Source organism: Syzygium oleosum, unplaced genomic scaffold, assembly GCF_021117445.2.
Source record: "Syzygium oleosum isolate NSW1041296 unplaced genomic scaffold, Sole_v2.1 Sole_v2.22, whole genome shotgun sequence".
Lineage (NCBI taxonomy): Eukaryota > Viridiplantae > Streptophyta > Magnoliopsida > Myrtales > Myrtaceae > Syzygium > Syzygium oleosum.
This window is the reverse complement of record NW_026607506.1, coordinates 5,876,950-5,896,878: the sequence shown is the minus strand read 5'-3', so window position 1 is coordinate 5,896,878 and position 19,929 is coordinate 5,876,950. Positions and strand designations below refer to the sequence as shown.

Genomic DNA, 19,929 nt, shown 5'->3' with positions numbered 1-19,929 from the left:
GGATGCGTTGAGGAAATCGGCATTCCTCCGCGTCCCCATCCCGATCGCTCGCCGTCGATCTCCACCCCTTCTCTTCGCGGCCAGGTGAGCTCGATTCTCGGTTCCTTCGCCGTGGGTTTTGGCGATTCGGTTTCCCCGATCGCGGTTCCCCGATGGCGATTTCGCGGTGGTCGCGCGATCGGCATTGGAGGACGTCGCGAGCTTCTTTTTTCGCTCAAGCTGAGAAGCGTGGTTGATCGAATGCGGACGCGAATAGCGCGGCGGCGGCGGCGGCAGAGGCGGATTTGTTTGATTTGTTCCGTAGCCTATACGAAGCCCGCTTCACATCTGAGACTGTGATGTCGGTAGTGTGGTAGGCTTCCTGAGATAGCGCGTCGCCTCTTGGTGTGACTGTGGTACTGTTTTCGTTTGACCTGTGTTGATCGTAATGGGGTAGGCGTATTATAATGGAAGTTGGTACTCTGTTAAAAGAAGTATTCGGGGATCGGTGCTCGTTTATTAATGTGTCCACGGTGACTTTAGTGCAAACTACAGTTGCTTGATGCGATCCTGAAAAGGTTAGTGATGGAAGCTACCAGCTTCGATGGTTTTTGATTCTGTCGTATATGAGAAGGGAGAAGCAGGATAACTAGTGACTGAGCAGAGCTGAAATTAGCAGAGCTGTTTTGATATCCATACTCATGAGTCTGAAATTTCAATTTTTCACTCCAGTTCTTTCCGTACATGGATTCCCCATTAGGGGTGTCAATAAAACCTGGGCCGGCCCGGCCCGATCCGCGCCGACCCGGTCCGGCCTTAAAATTTGGGGTATTTTGGGGTCGGGCCTTAATTTTCTTTGAATATGGCCCTAAAATTTGGGATTTCATTAGGGTTGGGTAGGGTCAGGCCGACTTATTAACACTCTGGGCCGGCCCATCTCCCTCTCTCAGACTCTCAGTTGCCAATCGCCATCGCCGTCGGACGCTCTCTCGCCTCGCCTCGCCTCGTCTGCTCTCGTCTCTACCCCCGTCGATCATCTCTCTGCATCCTTCGCTCGTCGCCGTCGCCATCGCTCGAGGTCGGTCTCTCTCTCTCTCTCTCTCTAGCTTTGCAACGCCTCTGTTAGGGTTCGCCTCTGTTGTTGTCCTTTTCGCTCCGCTTGCCCTAGCGTCCTCGATCTGCTCCCTTTTGCTCCGTGATTGCTTGCGCTCGCGAGATCCCGCCCTTCCGTTCGCGCTCTGGCGAAGGGAACGAATTGCTTGTACAAAGTAGCTGCGGAGCGTGATATCAATCGCGTTCTGCGGATTTCGTGTGTGTTGGGTGTCTCTGATTGGGTGTCTGAATTTTGGGTTCAGGTGATAGTGCCGGACAAGTGGAAGGACGGAGCCAGCAACACCACCGAGGGCGGCGGCCGCAAGATCAACGAGAACAAGCTCCTCTCCAAGAAGTCCAGGTTACACCCTCTCTCTCTCTCTTTGTCCCTTTCCCTTTCTCTGGAAGACGAATTTCCATGGAGTCGCTGTATTGCGCTGTCGCGAACTAGCTGTGGTTGTTAACGGGTGTGACTTTTGTGGGTCGATTTCGTTTGATAGAATTGTGCGGTGGGGATTTCTGTCATGTCTGGAGGAGTTGGAGCGGTTGCAGTTTGCTCAGCTTTATGCAATTTCTGTTGTGGAAGTGGTATGAGTGGTGCAATATGATTAGTAATTAAGTGAGAACTTTTGTTGTTATTGCCCCCGGTATGCCGGTTGCAATATCTTCATCTGTGTTAGGTCGTTGAAAGAACGAAAGCGAGAAAGTTCCTTGGAATCATCTTAAAAACTGGAGGTGGGAAGAGATGAGTAAAATGTATTCATCTTTAATTAGTTTGTGATTCTAGATTGCAGGGACTTTCCCTTCAAAATAGTAGCCTTTTCTGTACCCTTTATCTGAAGGATATGACGATTCTGAAAATATGGTTCTTTCTTTGTGTCCACTAGCCATCAATATAACGTGAGGTGATGCTGTCGCCATTGTTACTATATACATCATGCATGCCACTGGGTTCAAGAAGTTTACTGTTTGGGGAAGTTATGGAGCAATGTTTGGTCTTGATTTTACCTTATCTCTTGCGGATTGCAGAATCATCAGCTTGAAGAGAATGTCTTCCATATAATGAAATTATTAGATTTACTTCTTTCTCTTACTTTCTTTTACAGCTTTATGGTGCTCGTTTGATTGATTTTTGTCTTAGTGAGAAACCTGAAGTTCTCTTTTCTCCTTTGCCTAGCACAAAAGGCCAAGTCCACAAAGTTGTAGAGATCGCGGGTTTAGAAATCTACTGCAACTCCCCCAATGGTGCTTCGAGTTTGATGATCAGGGACAATGCTGGAGACAATCAATGCCTAGGCAATGCTAATTGTGAAAGCAATCAGTTTCACCCTATTCTAGCACCACTGAATGTGTCAGTGTCACTTTCGGTATGAGTTGTTATTATCTTGCCTATCCTTCTTTCTCTAGACACAGGAGTATTTTCATGTCGAGCCCGTCATTTATGCACAAATTTGGTCTTTCTTGATGCTAATAAATGTGGCATTGAATGACCTAAAGGACCCGCCAGCTGTTAATGCACACAGTTTTTCTTTCATCATTGGCCTGACTTTTTAACCATTCTTGAAATAATTGATTTTCTAAACCATGTGCAGCATAAATGTTTTTCAAAGTAAAAAGAATCTTGTTCATGTGTGCATCTTGGATAAGGATATAAGTGCGAATTCAATATTAGCTCCCACTTAGATGTATTCTGAGTTCCTGTATATAGTTCCTGTATATGTCTTCATTTAGGGGGCCTTCTTATGTTTGCTTGCAAAATTAAACTTAGTCAATTATGCATGTGCTGCTTCTGGTTTGATCTGTCTTAAATATGCACTTCATGTTCTACTTTCATGGTTCTAGCATGTCGTCCTTACTATCCATTGTATCAGTGTGCCTCTTATGTTCAGATGCATGAATTTGTCTAAAATTTTATTATGTGTTGATTATTTTGTTCTTTTTGGCTGTTTTAATGATCTTAAGCTTGTCTAAAATTTTATTATCTTCAGACGATTAATGTTGTCACACGCTTGAGTAGCCCCCTCTTCCCGTCTCTTCCATTGTCTAGCTTGTTGAAAGCATTATCCTTGCCTAACTTGGTGCTTTTCTCCTACCCAGATGGAGAAAGGACACTTGATGGAGCAGCATTGAAGATAGAAATGTCAGTTTTCAGAGCGAAAAGAGTTATGTTTATGTTCTAATGGTGTTTTTCTTGAAGACGGGAGTGGTGGATGGTGATTATTGAGAGGCAAAACGCTTCCTTGAGCTGGATATTTCACATGAGCTTCTGTCTTTTGATAACATCAAAGAACAACTTGCATTATTCAATCGGGAGCTGGAAGTGTATCAATTGTTTAGCATGTGTACTGATATTAAGATAGACTTGTAATAATACGACCCAAGCATCGTGAACCATGTCTCTCCGTGATGGTGATTACTCTATGTAGAAATTTTTCTTTATGAGAGTTGTCTTCTGCCTTTTGATGTTACTATATGCGCGAAAGCGAAAAAAAAAAAAACCCGAAACCCGGCCCGACCCGACCCGGGCCTTGGGGTGTACGGTGAACAGGGTCTTGGGTGGGTCTGGGCGGGTCAAGCATGATCCTGTAGGTTTCGGGTCGGGTCGGGTATCAAGAAAGCCCGACCCGACCCATTGACACCCCTATTTCCCATCGGTTGTGGACATGATAGAGGCCTCATCAGGTGCCCACTTTTCCGGATTTCACATCGATGTGTTGCAGGCCAGACATGCAGTGGAGCATCCGTCGACCTCTATGGCTGAGTCTGAAAACATGCACATGCAGCCATTTGTGATTGGTGCGCACGTCTACTTGGGTCTGAGCCTTGCATATTATTTTAATGCATCCTTATGGAGTAGTTATGAAAAGTGTTTTAATGGAATGATATCAGTTAAATGCAATGGCATGTTTAATATTTCCCCTTACTCAAATAATAAAGGGTCATTCCTGACACGAAAGCTGAGAGAATATTTTCCGTTGAAATTTTCAAGTAACACTTGCTGTATTACATCCTCTTCTGGTCCATGACCTTGATATCATGGTTTCTGCACTTCTTGCTATCTATGAGTGTCGACATGTTGTGAAGTTAAAAGTCAAAGTAGGCATTTATGTAATCAACTCCCACATTGCAAAGGTCTCAGTTTTAGAATGTCCACATTGCAAATTACTGTTTCTATTTCTAAAACAATCACGCTAGTGGATCACTGTTGTTCCTGCATCTTCTGCTAGACTTTTTGGCATTGAGGGCAAGAGCTCAGTAGCTCTTAAATATTCAACTTGCAGGAGTTGCTGGAGGGGCTGCAGCTGGAAAAACTACAGTTTGTGACATGATCATTCAGCAGCTTCATGATCAACGTGTTGTTCTTGTTAATCAGGTATTTCTTTTTAGTTCGTTTTGTGGTTAAGTATGAGGACTGTGACACTTGTATTGCCTTCTGACATCGAACATGGGATTGTTTTGTAGAAATAACTAGTGTGAAGATAGGGAATTCTCTTCATTCTGCATGAATATGAAGCTATGTAATATTATTTCTTCTCTGTTTGAGATGCTATTCCAACTTGCTGACTCTGCTTTCTTCCACTTTCCTTTTTTCTCTTTTCAACTGAATCATTACTTTCTATTTGACCTTGTTTGTTTTTTAACGAAAACTCATCATATTAAATTGTCTCCATTTCTAAAACTCTAATTAGTAATTTCATTTCTTTGGAACTTGATAATACAATTAAAGAGGAAGCAAGGCATCTTCTTTATTGATAGAAGATTTTCATTTAGTAGTACTTGTAGTCAATAGAAGATGAGTGATGAGGTCCTCACTTGTCTTTTACACTAAAGGGAGACCCGTTTGAATTGTAAGGTATATTTATACAATACCGGGGCTGGCACTATCTTGACGCTTTCTCTGGAAACTTGTGTTTCAAATTGTCGAAAGATATAGTACTGAAGATCGTCATATCAAAAACACAAAACATATGCCAATGAAGTTACGTTTTATTTGGACCTATTAAATGGGTTACCAGAATCCTTGAGTTCTCCATCTAGTTGCCACTAATTTTTTTTTCCTTGTGATCTGGTTTCTAACATTTCTTTTAAGACTTTTTAGTTGTCATTATCTTATACCCCTCGGTTTTGCAATACCAGACTTGTGAGCTTGATTTGGTGTAGGTTACATTACTGTCATAATTTCTCTTACTATTTGCTGCTGAAAGAATATACCTGATCACCTTCGCGTTGCGTGACTTTATAGATATAAATTAATTGGCCAATAAGTTTTTCTGAGTAAACATATCAATATATGACGTGGCAGGATTATTTCTATCATAACCTAAGTGAAGAGGAACTTACGCGAGTCTATGAGTACAACTTTGACCATCCAGGTGAAAATGCTTTTAATGTGTTATATACATCACATATGCGGGATCCATCATATCATCTATATCCCAGCACTTTATTAACAATTATCTTGCTATCCAGATCCTTATTTGCTTATAACAACTGCGATTGTAAACTTTATTTATTCATTTTGCTATTGTGATCCTTATTTGTGAATAACTAGTGGGGTTTTAAACTTAATGATGGGAGAGAGGCGCTAGTCTTGAAACTGTGGTACAGCCATGATAGTTGTTGATAGCAGGATGATGTTAATATTTCTATTTAAAGCTATATACCGTCTATTTTCAGATGCTTTTGACACTGAACAATTGCTATCTTCTATGGACAAGTTGAGGCATGGGCAAGCAGTAGATATCCCAAATTATGACTTCAAGAGCTACAAGAACAACGTGTTTCCAGCAAGAAGGGTACGGTTTTCTCATTCATGGAGTTTGAAAGACATGCTGTTAGCATATTACTTTCTTAGATGGGTGATTAATTTTGACCTCGAAACACACAAGGCATACGATACAACTCCTTTTGGGCCGATGCATTCAAATTTTGACTACCTTGGTTATTTTTTTACCTCTATTTACATGCATTCTAACATCACAAAAGCACGTCTAGCGTCAGTCTCCCATATCAAAGTGCATGGTCTTCCATGTTGAAAATGCTATCTCATGAAGTAACTGGTATGTTTCACAGAAAGATATTCAGAGCTGGGCATTGGAAATGTTTATGTGAGTTTCCATTTGTCCTTCATAAATTTGCTTTTTGATGGAAACAAGTCCAAGTACAACCAAATGATGAAGCTGAAGTGTCTTGGCATGTTCCGATTTTCTTGGTGAATTCATGTGCCTGCTATGTCTTGAGATTTCTTTTGGCATGTTAACTTTCTCTCTTATGGGAAACTTTGCAATTAGGTCAAGTGCCCTCTAGCATGTTCCTTTGTCTGTCTTTTCTATTTAAAATAAAGGACATGTACTTTTACTCTCTACAAACTTATCTTTCCCAGTTTAAGAAGAATTGTAATTTCAATCATACGATCCTTTCAAATTAAGATAGTTTGTTTCCATCATTGTTTTCACCCTACATGCAGGTCAATCCTTCTGACGTTATAATTTTGGAAGGTATACTAGTTTTCAATGATCCTCGTGTTTGGGAGTTGATGAATATGAAGATATTTGTTGATACAGGTTTGTTTCTTCCTCTTTATAACCAGAAGCTCACGTTTCACTAAATTTGAATCGTACAATATTTCCATTAAAGTGATCTCGTTGTTATGTCCTAAGGGCTAGGGGTGAGCATGGTCCGTGCGGGCGGTTCCCGACATGGAACCGAGAACCACCCACTAAGGACCAGTTCCGAGAAATTGGAACCGGGATCCGCCCGTTGGTTCCATGGACCCATCCGGGAACCGGCTTTCTCACTCTCGATCACCTCCATTTGCGTGAAGCTTGGTGGGGCCGGTTCCATGGACCCACTCGGTTCCCAGGTGGGTCCATGGAACCGGCCCCACCAAGCTTCACGCAAATGGAGGTGATCGAGAGTGAGAGAGGGAGGCGATAAACAGCTTGAGGCGCGGTCGTGAGTTAATGGGAGTTGAGTGTCGAGCTTCAAATTAGCGATTTTATGATTTTCACTTTTCTAAAAATGTTTTCTTTTTTCTTTTGGATGAAATTTTTCTTAAAAATTATATATATATATGTATATATATTACCGGTCCGGTCTGGGTGGGCGGTTCTACGCCTAATACCGAGAACTGGACTGGTACTCACCGTTCTAGTAAATTAGAACCGGGAATCGGACCGGTCTTCATGGGAACCACCGGTTCCGGGCTGGTCTAGTCCGGTTTCGGGCGGTTTTCGGTTTCTTTGCACACCCCTACTAAGGGCTCCTTTAATAAAATAGATAATAAGTAGAAAAGTGTCAACTTTTAAAGTATCCCTCATCGTGGGTGGTCATTCTTACATAATATCATAGCCAAGTTTTGCCCCGAGTTTGTTTTGCATGTGGCTCCCCATTTGCCAATTCCGCGTGTCTTTCTAATTCGGTTTGCACGTGAGAAGGGGTGTTAAAATACTACAATTTTCTTGTCCATGGAGTTTCAATGTACCTTATGTAACATCCTGAATTTTGACCCGTTATCGGGACCAATAAAGCGTATATTAATTCTCGTGTGATTTTAGTGAGTCTCGCCCGGACTTGATCAATCGCGGGATACTAACCAAATGGGAAAGGCTAAATAGGAACAGGTACGTGGACCGAGAAACCGATCGCGATTGGACACTGATTTCGAGAAACGTCGAGGGAATATCTTGAGCCAATATGGGCCGATCTTAGGAAGATAACGGATTTGATATAGTTAGTAACGTACGATTGGATTGCGGGTGATTCCGCACGACCGAAAGTACGCCTAACAAACAAATCCCAAATTTTATCCGAACGATCGCGACCCCCGGTACTAGTGATAATCTCTTACCTTCTCTCGAGATTTGAGACTATCGAGACTCGGACAGTTTTAGGTCGATACGCGTAACACCTAAATAGCCACCCGTTAGTGAGAGATCCTAAGATTTCAAAACGAGCTATTTTGATCGCGATATTGAGCCGAACTTCGATATCAAAATTTCAAGGGTAATTACGACTATTTGGTAGGACGGACGTCATTTTATAGTGGCCAAGTAAGTTTGGGACAAGAACGGCTGAAAATAGGAATTTCGACAAAAATTGGGGAAAATTACGGTTTTGCCCCCGTGGGCACCGGGGCTGGATTCGGAGGCCGTTTGAGGTTATTTTTCACGGCCAAGGTCATTTTGGAGTGGCCACGTACATTTAGAGTGGTTTTGGACAAAAACGGGAATTTCGGCAAAAATTAGAAAAATAATATTATTTTATTTCCGGGACTTCGCAGGCGATTTTCGAAGGCTTAGAAAGTGGATTTCGCGAATCCGACACCGTATTATGTCTCCCATGAACATATAGGACCGGTATGGACAAAAATTGAAATTTCGGTCCGGGATCGGAAAATTACGAAAATGCCCCTAAGCCATTTTAATTTATTCCGAATTTTGGGTAAATTTTGGGGACTAACTAAGGTTAAGTAGACCAAACCAGACCTGGTCAACCTTGGTTAGGGGCATTTGACCATCTCACCCTTGCATTATTGGAGGAGAATGAGCTTAGACCATTGGATTAAAGGGCAAATTGTCCAAACCCTTGGATTGTTGACACATGGACTCCACTCACCCAAGTTTGACCACATTTGACCTGCTTCTTCTCTCTCCTCAGTCTCTCTCAGCTCACGTTCTCTCTCCCGAGCAGCCCTCACGATCGTCCTCTTCACGTCGTTCCTCTGCCCTTATGCTCCGCCGGCCACTGTTCACGCCGGAACAGCCGAGCCGCCGGAGCTGCTGACCTCAGGCCGCCGCACAGCACCCCCTGGCACCGCCCAAGCCTCCGTCGACCAGCCCCACCCTCTGAATCGTCCGCCCCACAGCAGCTGTTCCAGGCGAGAGAGAGAGAAACACCGCCGGTCTTCACCTCGCCGGCACCGCGCCGCCGTCCACCGCCGTGCGCCGCCCTCGTCGACCACCTCGCCCTCACCGTCTCTCTCCACCATCCTCAGCCCGTACGCCCAGCAGCTCCCCTGTTTCGGTTGTGTGTGTGGCCGTGAGCCACGCCGGCGCCGCCGTGACCGCCGGCTTGCCCCCGGAGCGCCGCCGTCGATTCTCACCGCATGTCGGTAATCGACTGCCCGCTCCCGTCGCCTCGAATCGATTTTAGGCGAGTATAAACCCCTAAACCCTTAATTAGTTTATTTGTGCATTTTAGAGGGTAATTAGGGGGTTGATTAGGCTTAATCATGGTCTACTCATGTCTAATGTTGTGTGGGGTGATTAGGGGACCTAATTAGTGCCTAATGAAGTGAGTTAGAGGTTGATTATGGCCTAATTGATGTTCTGTCCTGGTACTGTTCATACAGTACCGAAATTGTGTAATTTGCCTAAGTGTTTCACTAATTGGGTTCAATTGCTAAGGACTTTGAATTGGACATTTTGGGGACTAATTAGGCTTAATTGAGGCTTAATTAAGTATATTTGATTGTTGGGTGATTAGGATTTGAGACTAGAGCCTAATGAGGGTGTTTAATTGTGGTTTAGTGGACAAAATGTGTCCTCCCCTGGTACTGTTCATTCAGTACCGAATTTGTGCAAATTGTCCAAGTTGAGTATTTATTGGATGATTATTTGATGACAAGAACTTAGACATTTTAGGGGTTGATTAGGACTTGTATAATCCTATTGAACGACCCGAATTGGTGAGAATGGTTATCGAGACCAAAGTGCCCAAGGCGGGCCTTAGGCGCATTGAATTACCTTGGAAAGGATTGCGCGGATAAAATGTGGAGTTCTTGAACTAGAATGAAATTGTTTGGGAATGCCGGGAATGAGTGGCATAAGTCTAATTTGATCATAATTATGCTTGATAAATTTGATATCAGGATTTGGCTTGAATTCCCGAACATATGTTTTGTATATCAAGTTGTGATTGGTTGAAATTGAGTGAAACGATGTACATGCTTGAGTTATATTCAATTGTGGCCTTCGGGTCGGGAGAAATTGTGGCCTTCGGGTCGTGGCCTTCGGGTCGGTTTAACTGTTGTTGGCCTTAGGGTCATGGCCTTTGGGTCGATTTGATTGAATATGTTTTATAAGGATATTAAAAGTCTAACCTGCAGGGCAGAGTAGTGAATTGGGCTGTGGGCCCGAGTGAACTTATATTGATTGTTATACTGGTTCATCTATTTATGTGTTTTATTTACCCTCTGGAGGTGCACATTAGCCTAGTTTAGGATTAGTGGTTTTTACTTGCTGAGTTGTTCTCACGGTTGTGGTAAAACCGACTTTTCAGATCTCCAGCCATGAACTTCGACGATGCACCGTTACGCTTTGGGATTCCCCACCATATAGAGCGTACGCTGACCGTGTACCCCGTGGGGAACGGGGAGAAGTACTATAGACACTATGCTTTAGTATGGGTAGACGTAGGCTTAGCTCACCTTGAGACTCACGAGTACCTAGCCTGGTGTTTCCGGGATCGTTTTGGAGAAGAATTCGGTCCCATCAGGTCCGCCGACGTCCCGTTTGTGGGAGAGGGTCAGCTAGATATTCAGTGTCCAGACGGTGATGTAGTAGATGTTGATATGGAGGGCAATCCTGATTCTGAGGTTGAGTATGAGATTGTGGAAGAAGAGGAAGAGCACGAGGAGCTTGGTGGATTAGCCTTTGAGCCGGAGGTAGTCGATCCAGCTCCAGAGCAGGTGGACGCAGAAGCCCCTGAGCCTATGGACATAGACGAGTACGAGGAGCAAGACCCTGAGCCAGAGACAGAGTTGGAGGCCATGAGTTCTGAGGAGGATCAAGAGCGATTCGAGAGTTCTTCGGAGTCGTCGGGTTCTGATCCTGACTGGGTACCGTAGGTTAGATATCAGTATAGGATTGAGGGCCGACACTTTTTGACCGTACCCCTCCGGTAGTTAGTTTGACACCCATAGGTCACCGATCCCTTTTTGTTCGTGGCCTTTTGATGTACCTTTTTGTTTATAGATGGATAATGTATATGGGGGTTTAATCGATCATAATTTGTTATCTCCTGCCTCTCATGGTTGCTTTTAAATTGTCTGGGTGTATATATATATTTATTATATATACGTCGTTTCCGCATGAGGCGTGTTTTCTCTGATTTGGGTTCGGGTCGGTGACGTAACCTGGGAGCGTCGCACTTCTATTTCGACCTATAAGCGGGATGCTCATGCTTCGTGGGGTACGGGGCGTGACACCTTACATTCATCTAGTCCTTACAACCAATAGCTTAAGTTTTTCGGTCGAATATCAATATACTAACATTGACATTCTTAAATGTTAAAAGTATAAAGAAAAAGTTATTCGATAATAGTGGAAGAATTAATATGCAATTCATTCATCTCTCGCCAAATCTTGTGGATAATATTAGTAAGTTTTATCACCTGTAATTGTAATATCCTAGGTTCAATTAGATCCCTCTCATTGATGGAATTAATTAACCCTTCTTTACTTAACTTATTAGTGAATTTTTGACTTAATTTGATGTTTTAAGTCAAAACTAGTTAATATTATTAGACAAGCCTAGTCCTATTTACTTCTGAGTGTTTTGATTTTCAGCACAGAGTGAGGTTATCCAATAGGCTCTAAGAATGAATGTTATCCCATAGCTTGTGTGTTTGTTTTATTTGTAAATTTCACTGAAAGATTTTTTACAGATTGTCAATCTATAACATGCAAGTTAAGCCTTAAGGAGCACTGGGCATATTAAACCTGAACAAGTTACTATTCTGTTGTGCTCAGAACATTCAGTTCAAATGTGGAAATTGGTGTATTTGGGTGCTGAAGGTTTAATTATTTGAAATCCCTATGAAATCAATTTGATTATTTAATGGTATTGTGATATGAATTTGTGCGGAAGATGATCGTTCTACGAAGATCTGTGAGTTACGAATTGCTGACCTCGACCCCCAATCGAACCTGTGATTGGTAATCTCGGTATGAACGCGACCTGTTGATGAACCTGTGTTAACCAATCCACGCTATAACGCCACGAACAAGAGAATTTGCGATCTTGCTCGATAAGTTGAATTCGATCGCCACAAGGGAACCTTGATAAGATTTAGTCCTCAAGAGAACTCAAGAAGAAAACTTCTCTATATAAATTTTTGCCTCCCCTTAGAAATCTATAAGCAACCTTATATAGGGTGCTAACCCTAATCCTAATCCTACTAGGATTAAAATTACAAAAATAACCTTAATTACTAAAAATTCGTCCAAAAATGGAAAAAGGCCTAAAAGTTCATCTAAACGACTCCAAATCGCTAAAAAACGTCATCACTCACTACTAAAGTAGTGTGTATTGATCAGCGGCCCGTTTCCAAGCGTCCATCCAAATTTGAGCCAATTCGGAGTTTGTCAATTCTAAGCTCCTTCGGAATTCGCTGGACCAAGAGTAATCATGTTGCGCCAAGGAGCTTCAGAATCTTCAAGTTTCGAATCCAGATTGTCTCCATTCCAAATATCTTGAACCATGATGCCGACAGCTTGTTTGAATTCCTTCGCTCTCGCTCGAGTGATCGGGTCTAGCGGATAGAACAACGGGTCCCTAGCACCTTCTCCTCGATAGGGTTCGATGTCCACATCATTCCCTCCCCCGTGCAAAGGATTTGTCCTCAAATCAGCGTATGCATAAAAAAGAGTCAAATCAGAAACATTGAAAGTAGCACTAATACCATACTCACCTGGAAGGTCAAGCTTGTAAGCATTATCATTGACTCTTTCCAACACTATAAATGGTCCATCCCCTCGTGGTAGCAATTTAGAGCGTCACTGTTTGGGGAAACGCTCTGTGCGCATATGAACCCAAACCCAATCACCGGGCTCAAACACTACTTTCTTGCGCCCTTTGTTGGCTTGCTTTGCATGCTGCTCTGTCTTAAGCTCAATATTCAGCCGCGTCTTCTCATGCAAAGTCTTCACAAATTCAGCTTTCTTAGCACCATCTAAATCCACACGCTCAGTAACAGGCAAAGGGGTTAAATCTAACGGAGATAAAGGATTAAAACCATAGACAACCTCAAACGGTGTGAATTTAGTAGCAGAATGCATGCTCCTATTATAAGCAAACTCAACATGCGGTAAACAATCTTCCCAAGACTTAATGTTCGTTTTAATGATAGCACGCAATAATGTCCCTAAAGTCCTATTAACTACTTCAGTTTGACCATCAGTTTGTGGATGACAAGTAGTAGAGAATAAAAGTTGTGTACCTAACTTCTTCCACAATGTCTTCCAAAAGTAGCTTAGAAATTTAGTATCTCAATCAGAAACAATGGACCTAGGCATGCCATGCAAACGCACAACCTCACGAAAGAACAATTCAGCAACATTCGATGCATTATCAGATTTATGACAAGGTATAAAATGAGCCATCTTTGAAAATCGATCAACAACCACAAAAATAGAATCCTCGCCATGCTTAGACCTAGGCAATCCTAACACAAAATCCATAGAGATATCAACCCAAGGATGCATCGGGATAGACAAAGGTGTATACAAACCATGTGGTTTAATCGTAGACTTAGCCTGCTTACATGCGATACATCTCTCGCAAACTTGTGTGACATCTCGTTTCATGTGTGGCCAAAAAAAATGTTCATGCAGCACTTCATAAGTCTTATTGATTCCAAAATGCCCCATTAAACCACCACTTATGTGCCTCTCGCACTAATAACTAGCGCAAAGAGCATCTAGGCAAACACAACTTATTTTCACGAAAGAGATATCCATCATGCCTATAAAACTTTTCAAACGCAGCATACTCACAAGCTTCAAATACTCTTCCAAAATCATCATCGTCAGCGTATAAACCTTTGATATGCTCGAAACCTAGACACTTTGCTCCTAGAGTAGTTAGAATTGCGTACCTTCGAGAAAGTGCATCGGCTACCATATTTTCCTTACCTTTTTTGTACTTGATTAGATATGGAAAAGTCTCAATGAACTCCATCCATTTGGAATGTCTTTTGTTCAACTTTTGCTGCCTCCTCAAGTACTTTAAGGTCTCGTGGTCGGTGTACATCACAAACTCCTTTGGCCACAAGTAATGTTGCCAAGTCTCCAAAGCTCGCACCAAAGCATACATCTCCTTATCGTAAGTCGGATAATTCAATGTCGCTCCGCTTAACTTCTCACTGAAATACGCTATGGGACGTCCTCCTTGCATCAACACAGCTCCAATTCCTGTACCAGAAGCATCGCATTCTATCTCAAAAGTAGTACTGAAATTCGGTAAAGATAACAAAGGAGCATTAGTCAACTTATCCTTTAACAGATTGAATGCTCTCTCTTGCTCTTCTCCCCATGTGAAACCCATGTGCTTCTTGATAACCTCGGTTAAAGGTGCGGCGATGGTGCTGAAATCTTTTACAAATCTACGATAGAAACTGGCTAAACCATGAAAGCTGCGCACCTCTCCTACTGTCTTAGGTGTCGGCCATTCACGGATTGCTTTCACCTTTTCTTCATCAACCTGTATTCCATCAGTACCAACAACAAAGCCTAGAAATACTAATTTGTCCGTTACAAAACAGCACTTCTTTAGGTTAGCATATAATTGCTCAGCCCTTAAAACCTGCAAAATAGCTCGCACATGCTCAATATGGTCATCAATGCTTCGACTATATATCAGGATATCATCAAAATAGACAACTACAAATCGACCAATAAAAGCACGCAGAACATGATTCATAAGTCGCATGAAAGTACTAGGTGCATTAGTTAAACCGAATGGCATGACTAACCACTCATATAACCCGTACTTGGTCTTAAATGCAGTTTTCCATTCATCCCCCTCTTTCATTCTAATTTGATGATAACCACTTTTCAGATCAATTTTAGTAAATATGCAAGCTCCATGCAATTCATCCAACATATCATCTAGCCTAGGAATAGGATGTCGATACTTTACCGTTATGTTATTGATTGCTCGGCAATCAATACACATTCGCCAAGACCCATCCTTCTTTGGCACCAACAAAACAGGAACAGCACATGGGCTAAGAGACTCTCTCACATATCTTTGCTTTAGTAATTCGCTAACTTGCTGCTGAAGTTCCTTTGTCTCTTCAGGATTGCTTTGATATGCAGGTCGGTTAGGCAATGGTGCACCAGGAATCAAATCGATTTGATGCTCTATGCCTCGAATCGGTGGTAAACCTCCAGGAAGCTCATCAGGAAAGACATCTTCAAATTCCTGCAACAAAGACACGACAGAACTTGGCAAATTTGGGTCAAGTTCGTTAGTAGTAAACAGTGTCTCCTTGTACAAAAGTACAAGTATCGGTCGATCCAGAATCAAAGCTCTCCTCACTTCACTCGATTTTGCATAGAAATTCTTTTCTCTCTTTTCTTTTCTCTCTCCTTTTCTCTCGGTTTTTACCACTCTACTCTTATCTTCCTCTCCTTTTACTTGCGTCTCAGAGTTTCCACGCAGGCCCTCAGTTTTATCACTTTTTCTCTCTCTCTCTCTCTCTCTCAGCCTCACGTTGTAGTTTCAATTGATCTTCATACACCTTAGTAGGTGTCATTGGCACCAATGTGTATGTCTTCTGATTCATCACCAATGAATATCGGTTAGTGTACCCGTCATGATGTACCTTTCGATCATACTGCCATGGCCTACCAAGTAAAAGATGCCCTGCTTGCATAGGTATAACATCACACATCACCTCATCCTTATATCGCCCTATCTCAAATGGAACTCGGACTTGCTTCGATACTTTTACTTCATCACTATCATTCAACCACTGCAATCTATATGGTCTTGGATGCTTTGCAGTCTTCAATCCCAACTTCTCCACCATGATACAACTTGCTACATTTGTACAACTACCTCCATCAACAATCAAGCTACAAATCTTACCATTCACCAAGCATCTTGTATGGAACAAGTTATCGCGTTGCTGGTGATGCTCCTCCTCTTTGACTTGAACACTAAGAGAACGCCTAACCACCATCAATTCACCCTTTGCTGGCATCTCAACATCACTACAATCCTCCAATGGTGGCATGTCATCATCCTCTTCCTCCTTCTCACTTTCTGATTCAACATCATTATGTCCAGTCATGATCATCACCCTCCTATTAGGGCACTGATTTGCCATATGACCCCTGCCCAAACACTTGAAACATTTAATATCACGAGTCTTAGTGTTAGGGTTTTCAGTTTTACCTGAAGCCGGATTCGAACCAACTTTGCCATCCTTCTCCTTCTCCTTCAAAGTTTTAGTCTTGATATTGTTTCCCTTCCAATTCGGCTTCTCGTCTCTCTTCCAATTAGACTTCCAAATCGAGTTTGAACCTCCACCACTCTTGTAATTTCGATCCAACTTCAATTGCCGCTCAACTTTGATGGCTTTGTCCACTAATTCCTCCAATTCAACGTAGTGTTGCAGCTCTATCACCCTTGCTATATCTCGGCTCAAACCACACAAAAATCGTGACATTGTGGCCTCACGTTCTTCCACCACATTAGCACGGATCATAACAATCTCCATCTCTTTATGGTATTCTTCCACACTCCTATTACCTTGTGTGAGATTTTGCAGCTTATGGAACAAGTCTCTGTGGTAATGACTAGGTATAAAGCGCCTCCTCATCACTGCTTTCATCTCATCCCACGTTTCTATTAGTCTTTCATCATTGCGTCTCCTGCTAGTCACAAGTTGATCCCACCAAATTATAGCATAATCAGTGAATTCAACAGCTGCAATTTTTACCTTTTTGAGCTCCGAATATCGCTGGCAATCAAATACCATCTCCATCCGTTTCTCCCATTCTAGATACGCATCAGGATCATTATTTCCTTGAAAAGATGGAATCTTCATCTTGATGTTGCCAAGCTCATCATCTTGATGTTGCCAAGCGACTCTCTCTTTCTCATTCCTCAATATAACTTTTCTCTTACGATTTTCCCAATAAGATTTTGGTAATCTTTAGCATGTAGAATTTCTTGTTCTTTTTCGCGTTACTAAGTTGAACTGTTATTTCACATTGCAAATTTCAGTGCAGATGCTGATGTGCGTCTAGCAAGGAGGATAAGACGGGATACTGTTGAGAAGGGCAGAGATATTGGTGCAGTTCTTGATCAGGTCAGATCTTTTCCTTTTTCTTTTTCTTCTTCTTACTCTTCGTCTCCTTCTTCTTCTTCTTCAATTTATCATGTTAATAGGGTTCTGCAAGTAATTTGTTACCTTGGTGCACTGCTAGTGTTTGACATGTACATATTAAGTTGACTAAACATTTTTCATCAATAGCATAAATAATTAAAAAAAGAAAAATTGCCATTGTGAATTCTTCGTTGGCAAGGCTAGGTGCATAAAAAAGATTTTCTTGAACTTGTGTGCCTCAGCATCCCTCTGCAGCAGGTAGATAAGAAGTGTCAGTAGTTCTGAACAAGTTCTGGAAAACTTGATAGATCTTCTGCAAGACCTGCTGCTAGTGGAAAACTTATTCTTTAAAGTAGAACAAGACGTGCTGGCCACAAAAAAAGGAAACTGACAAGTAAATATTTTGCTATTTTCAAAATATAATTTGCCACGCACATTCTGTGTTGATAGTATAATTAAAGACTCCGTACGGCCAAATATTTAAATCTCTCACCAACATCCTCAAAGTACCAATTATTTTTTTGCGCGTTTATACATGTAAAGACATCATGTTTAGGATGGTTATTCGGGGTTTCTGACATCAGTTTTTAATACATCTTCAAATTTCATGCAGTACTCAAAATTTGTAAAGCCTGCTTTTGATGATTTCATTCTTCCAACAAAGAAGTATGCTGATATTATTATACCCAGAGGAGGAGACAACCATGTAGCTGTTGATCTGATTGTACAACATATAAGGACGAAGCTTGGTCAGCATGACTTATGTAAAATATACCCAAATTTGTATGTCATCCAAACAACTTTTCAGGTATCGACCTTCTATATTCTTTAAGGTCATAAGTCTTGCTTCTGAGCTCTAAATGGCAAAAATATGCTATGTTTGTGTTCATTCTTTCATGTTCGTTTACAATTTCAACAATCTAGTATCCACTCACGCCTTCAGTCTTTTGCAGATACGGGGTATGCATACTCTAATACGCGATTCTCAAACGACAAAGCATGACTTTGTATTTTATGCTGATAGATTGATCCGTTTGGTGAGCATGTGTTTCTTCTATGACTTTGATGCTTTATTCACTTTTGTGTTTAAAATGCGATTTTTGGTTCTTTGAATCTGAAAATTGAGTCTTCTGTGCCTCAATTAGGTGGTGGAACATGGCTTGGGGCATCTACCATTTACAGAGAAACAGATTATCACTCCAACTGGTGAGCCAATACCTTCCAGATCTTTTTTATTTAGCCAAACAATTACTTCCTGATTGGTTGGAGCTATGTAACTTTTCATTTCTTTTCTGGCAATATACATCAAAGGGTTACTTGATACTTGTGCACTATCACATGAAGCAGGATGCTTTTGACAACATGTTTGCAACTACTTTTTTCTGTTAAGAGTATTTGTGCTTCCTACATAACTTAGTTTGCTGGTCTAGCAATTCTTTTGGAGTTGGGTATGATTATACATGCCAATTGTATCTTATGTGACAGAGTTATTTATTGTCTTTTTGGTCGATGGTAGTGGTGAAAGTATGGAGAACGCTCTCCGAGCGTGTTGTAAAGGGATTAAAATAGGGAAGATTCTCATCCATAGGGAAGGTGACAATGGCCAGCAGGTCTCTCTCTCTCTCTCTCTCCGTGCACATGTTTACTCAGGCACTTTTTCAGAATTTTTGTGATGTATTGAATCTTAATTTCTTCACATTTGTGTTTCCCAGCTAATATATGAGAAGTTGCCAAAAGACATTGCGGAGAGGCATGTCCTGTTGTTGGATCCAATTCTCGGAACAGGTTCGTGTTTTCACAAAGAAAAATCATTATAAACTTTGCTGAAGTTATGATATTGGCAAGCGTTGTTTACTGTCAATCCAAGTTCCAAGGATCCTATTCCGCGCCATCAACCCTCTCTCTTTGATATTTTCTATGGCCAATTTGTTACACATCTGTTCTATAAAAGTCAACCTGTCAGCCTTCCAGAATACTCGCCCTTATCCTTTCACTTGCATTGGAATACGCTGTATTATCAATCGACTTCCATGGTAAACATCAATAACGATATTCTCCCATCTCTACTTCGCAGGCAATTCCGCCGTTCAAGCTATTTCTTTGCTTATACAGAAGGGTGTTCCGGAGCCGAACATCATATTTCTCAATCTCATCTCTGTGAGTTAGATAACACCGGTCCCCCTTCGCCAATTCAACCCTCAACTTTGTGTTACCGTTACCTACCTAGGGCATTTTCTCAACCCTATTCATTTCCCTTTGTTCTCTTACCAGGCACCTCAGGGGGTGCACATGGTCTGCAAAACCTTCCCAAGAATCAAGATTGTCACGTCTGAGATTGACATCGGTTTGAACGAAGATTTCCTTGTCGTTCCCGGCATGGGCGAATTTGGAGACCAATACTTTGGCACCGATGATGATGACCAACAGGAGGTGGACCCTGCACTATAGTTCAGCCCGGAGCTTGCTGCTCACGCAGTTCGGTCGGGCGGCCCATATTCATGTTACCCCATTGCGTGGGAGATAAGCTTAATTTCTTGATAAATGATGTATTTGTATTTGTTTTTTCACCTGTGAAACAATTTTGTCTCCAAGGACTTCATGATTTCTATTTAATCCTTTGAGAGACCTCCCAATTTTCCTCTCTGTTCCTATAGAAAGGCTTGCAAGGAGTGAGCGAGGCAGTTGCACAAAATCAGCTCTGTTACTACGTCTTTGTCTCTTGTTCCTTTTTTTGG

The 19,929-nt window shown here is 41.9% G+C and overlaps 1 protein-coding gene and 1 long non-coding RNA gene across 2 annotated transcripts; both read left to right on the top strand.

The window, feature by feature from the left end:
- The first annotated feature begins 354 nt into the window (after positions 1-354).
- Positions 355-19,901, top strand: LOC115667548 (uridine kinase-like protein 3). The gene is made up of 15 exons (XM_056321245.1): positions 355-557; positions 712-736; positions 3,724-3,867; positions 4,353-4,444; positions 5,375-5,444; positions 5,749-5,867; positions 6,539-6,635; positions 17,097-17,176; positions 17,808-18,002; positions 18,148-18,231; positions 18,340-18,433; positions 18,680-18,804; positions 18,907-18,979; positions 19,269-19,351; positions 19,466-19,901. The coding sequence occupies exons 2-15, from the start codon at positions 724-726 to the stop codon at positions 19,640-19,642; spliced, it is 1,446 nt and encodes a 481-aa protein (XP_056177220.1). The 5' UTR covers positions 355-557; positions 712-723; the 3' UTR covers positions 19,643-19,901.
- On the top strand, positions 770-2,608 carry LOC130140801 (uncharacterized). The gene is made up of 2 exons (XR_008818808.1): positions 770-1,432; positions 2,249-2,608. It is a non-coding gene; the product is annotated as an uncharacterized LOC130140801 (long non-coding RNA).
- Positions 19,902-19,929: the final 28 nt, after the last annotated feature.

What these genes read in the sequence shown, in the direction of transcription:
- LOC115667548 (XM_056321245.1), top strand. An exon ending in GTGTTGTTCTTGTTAATCAG is followed by an intron (nt 4,445 to 5,374) that starts GTATTTCTTTTT and finishes ATGACGTGGCAG; the next exon opens with GATTATTTCTATCATAACCT. An exon ending in GGATCCAATTCTCGGAACAG is followed by an intron (nt 18,980 to 19,268) that starts GTTCGTGTTTTC and finishes TCTACTTCGCAG; the next exon opens with GCAATTCCGCCGTTCAAGCT.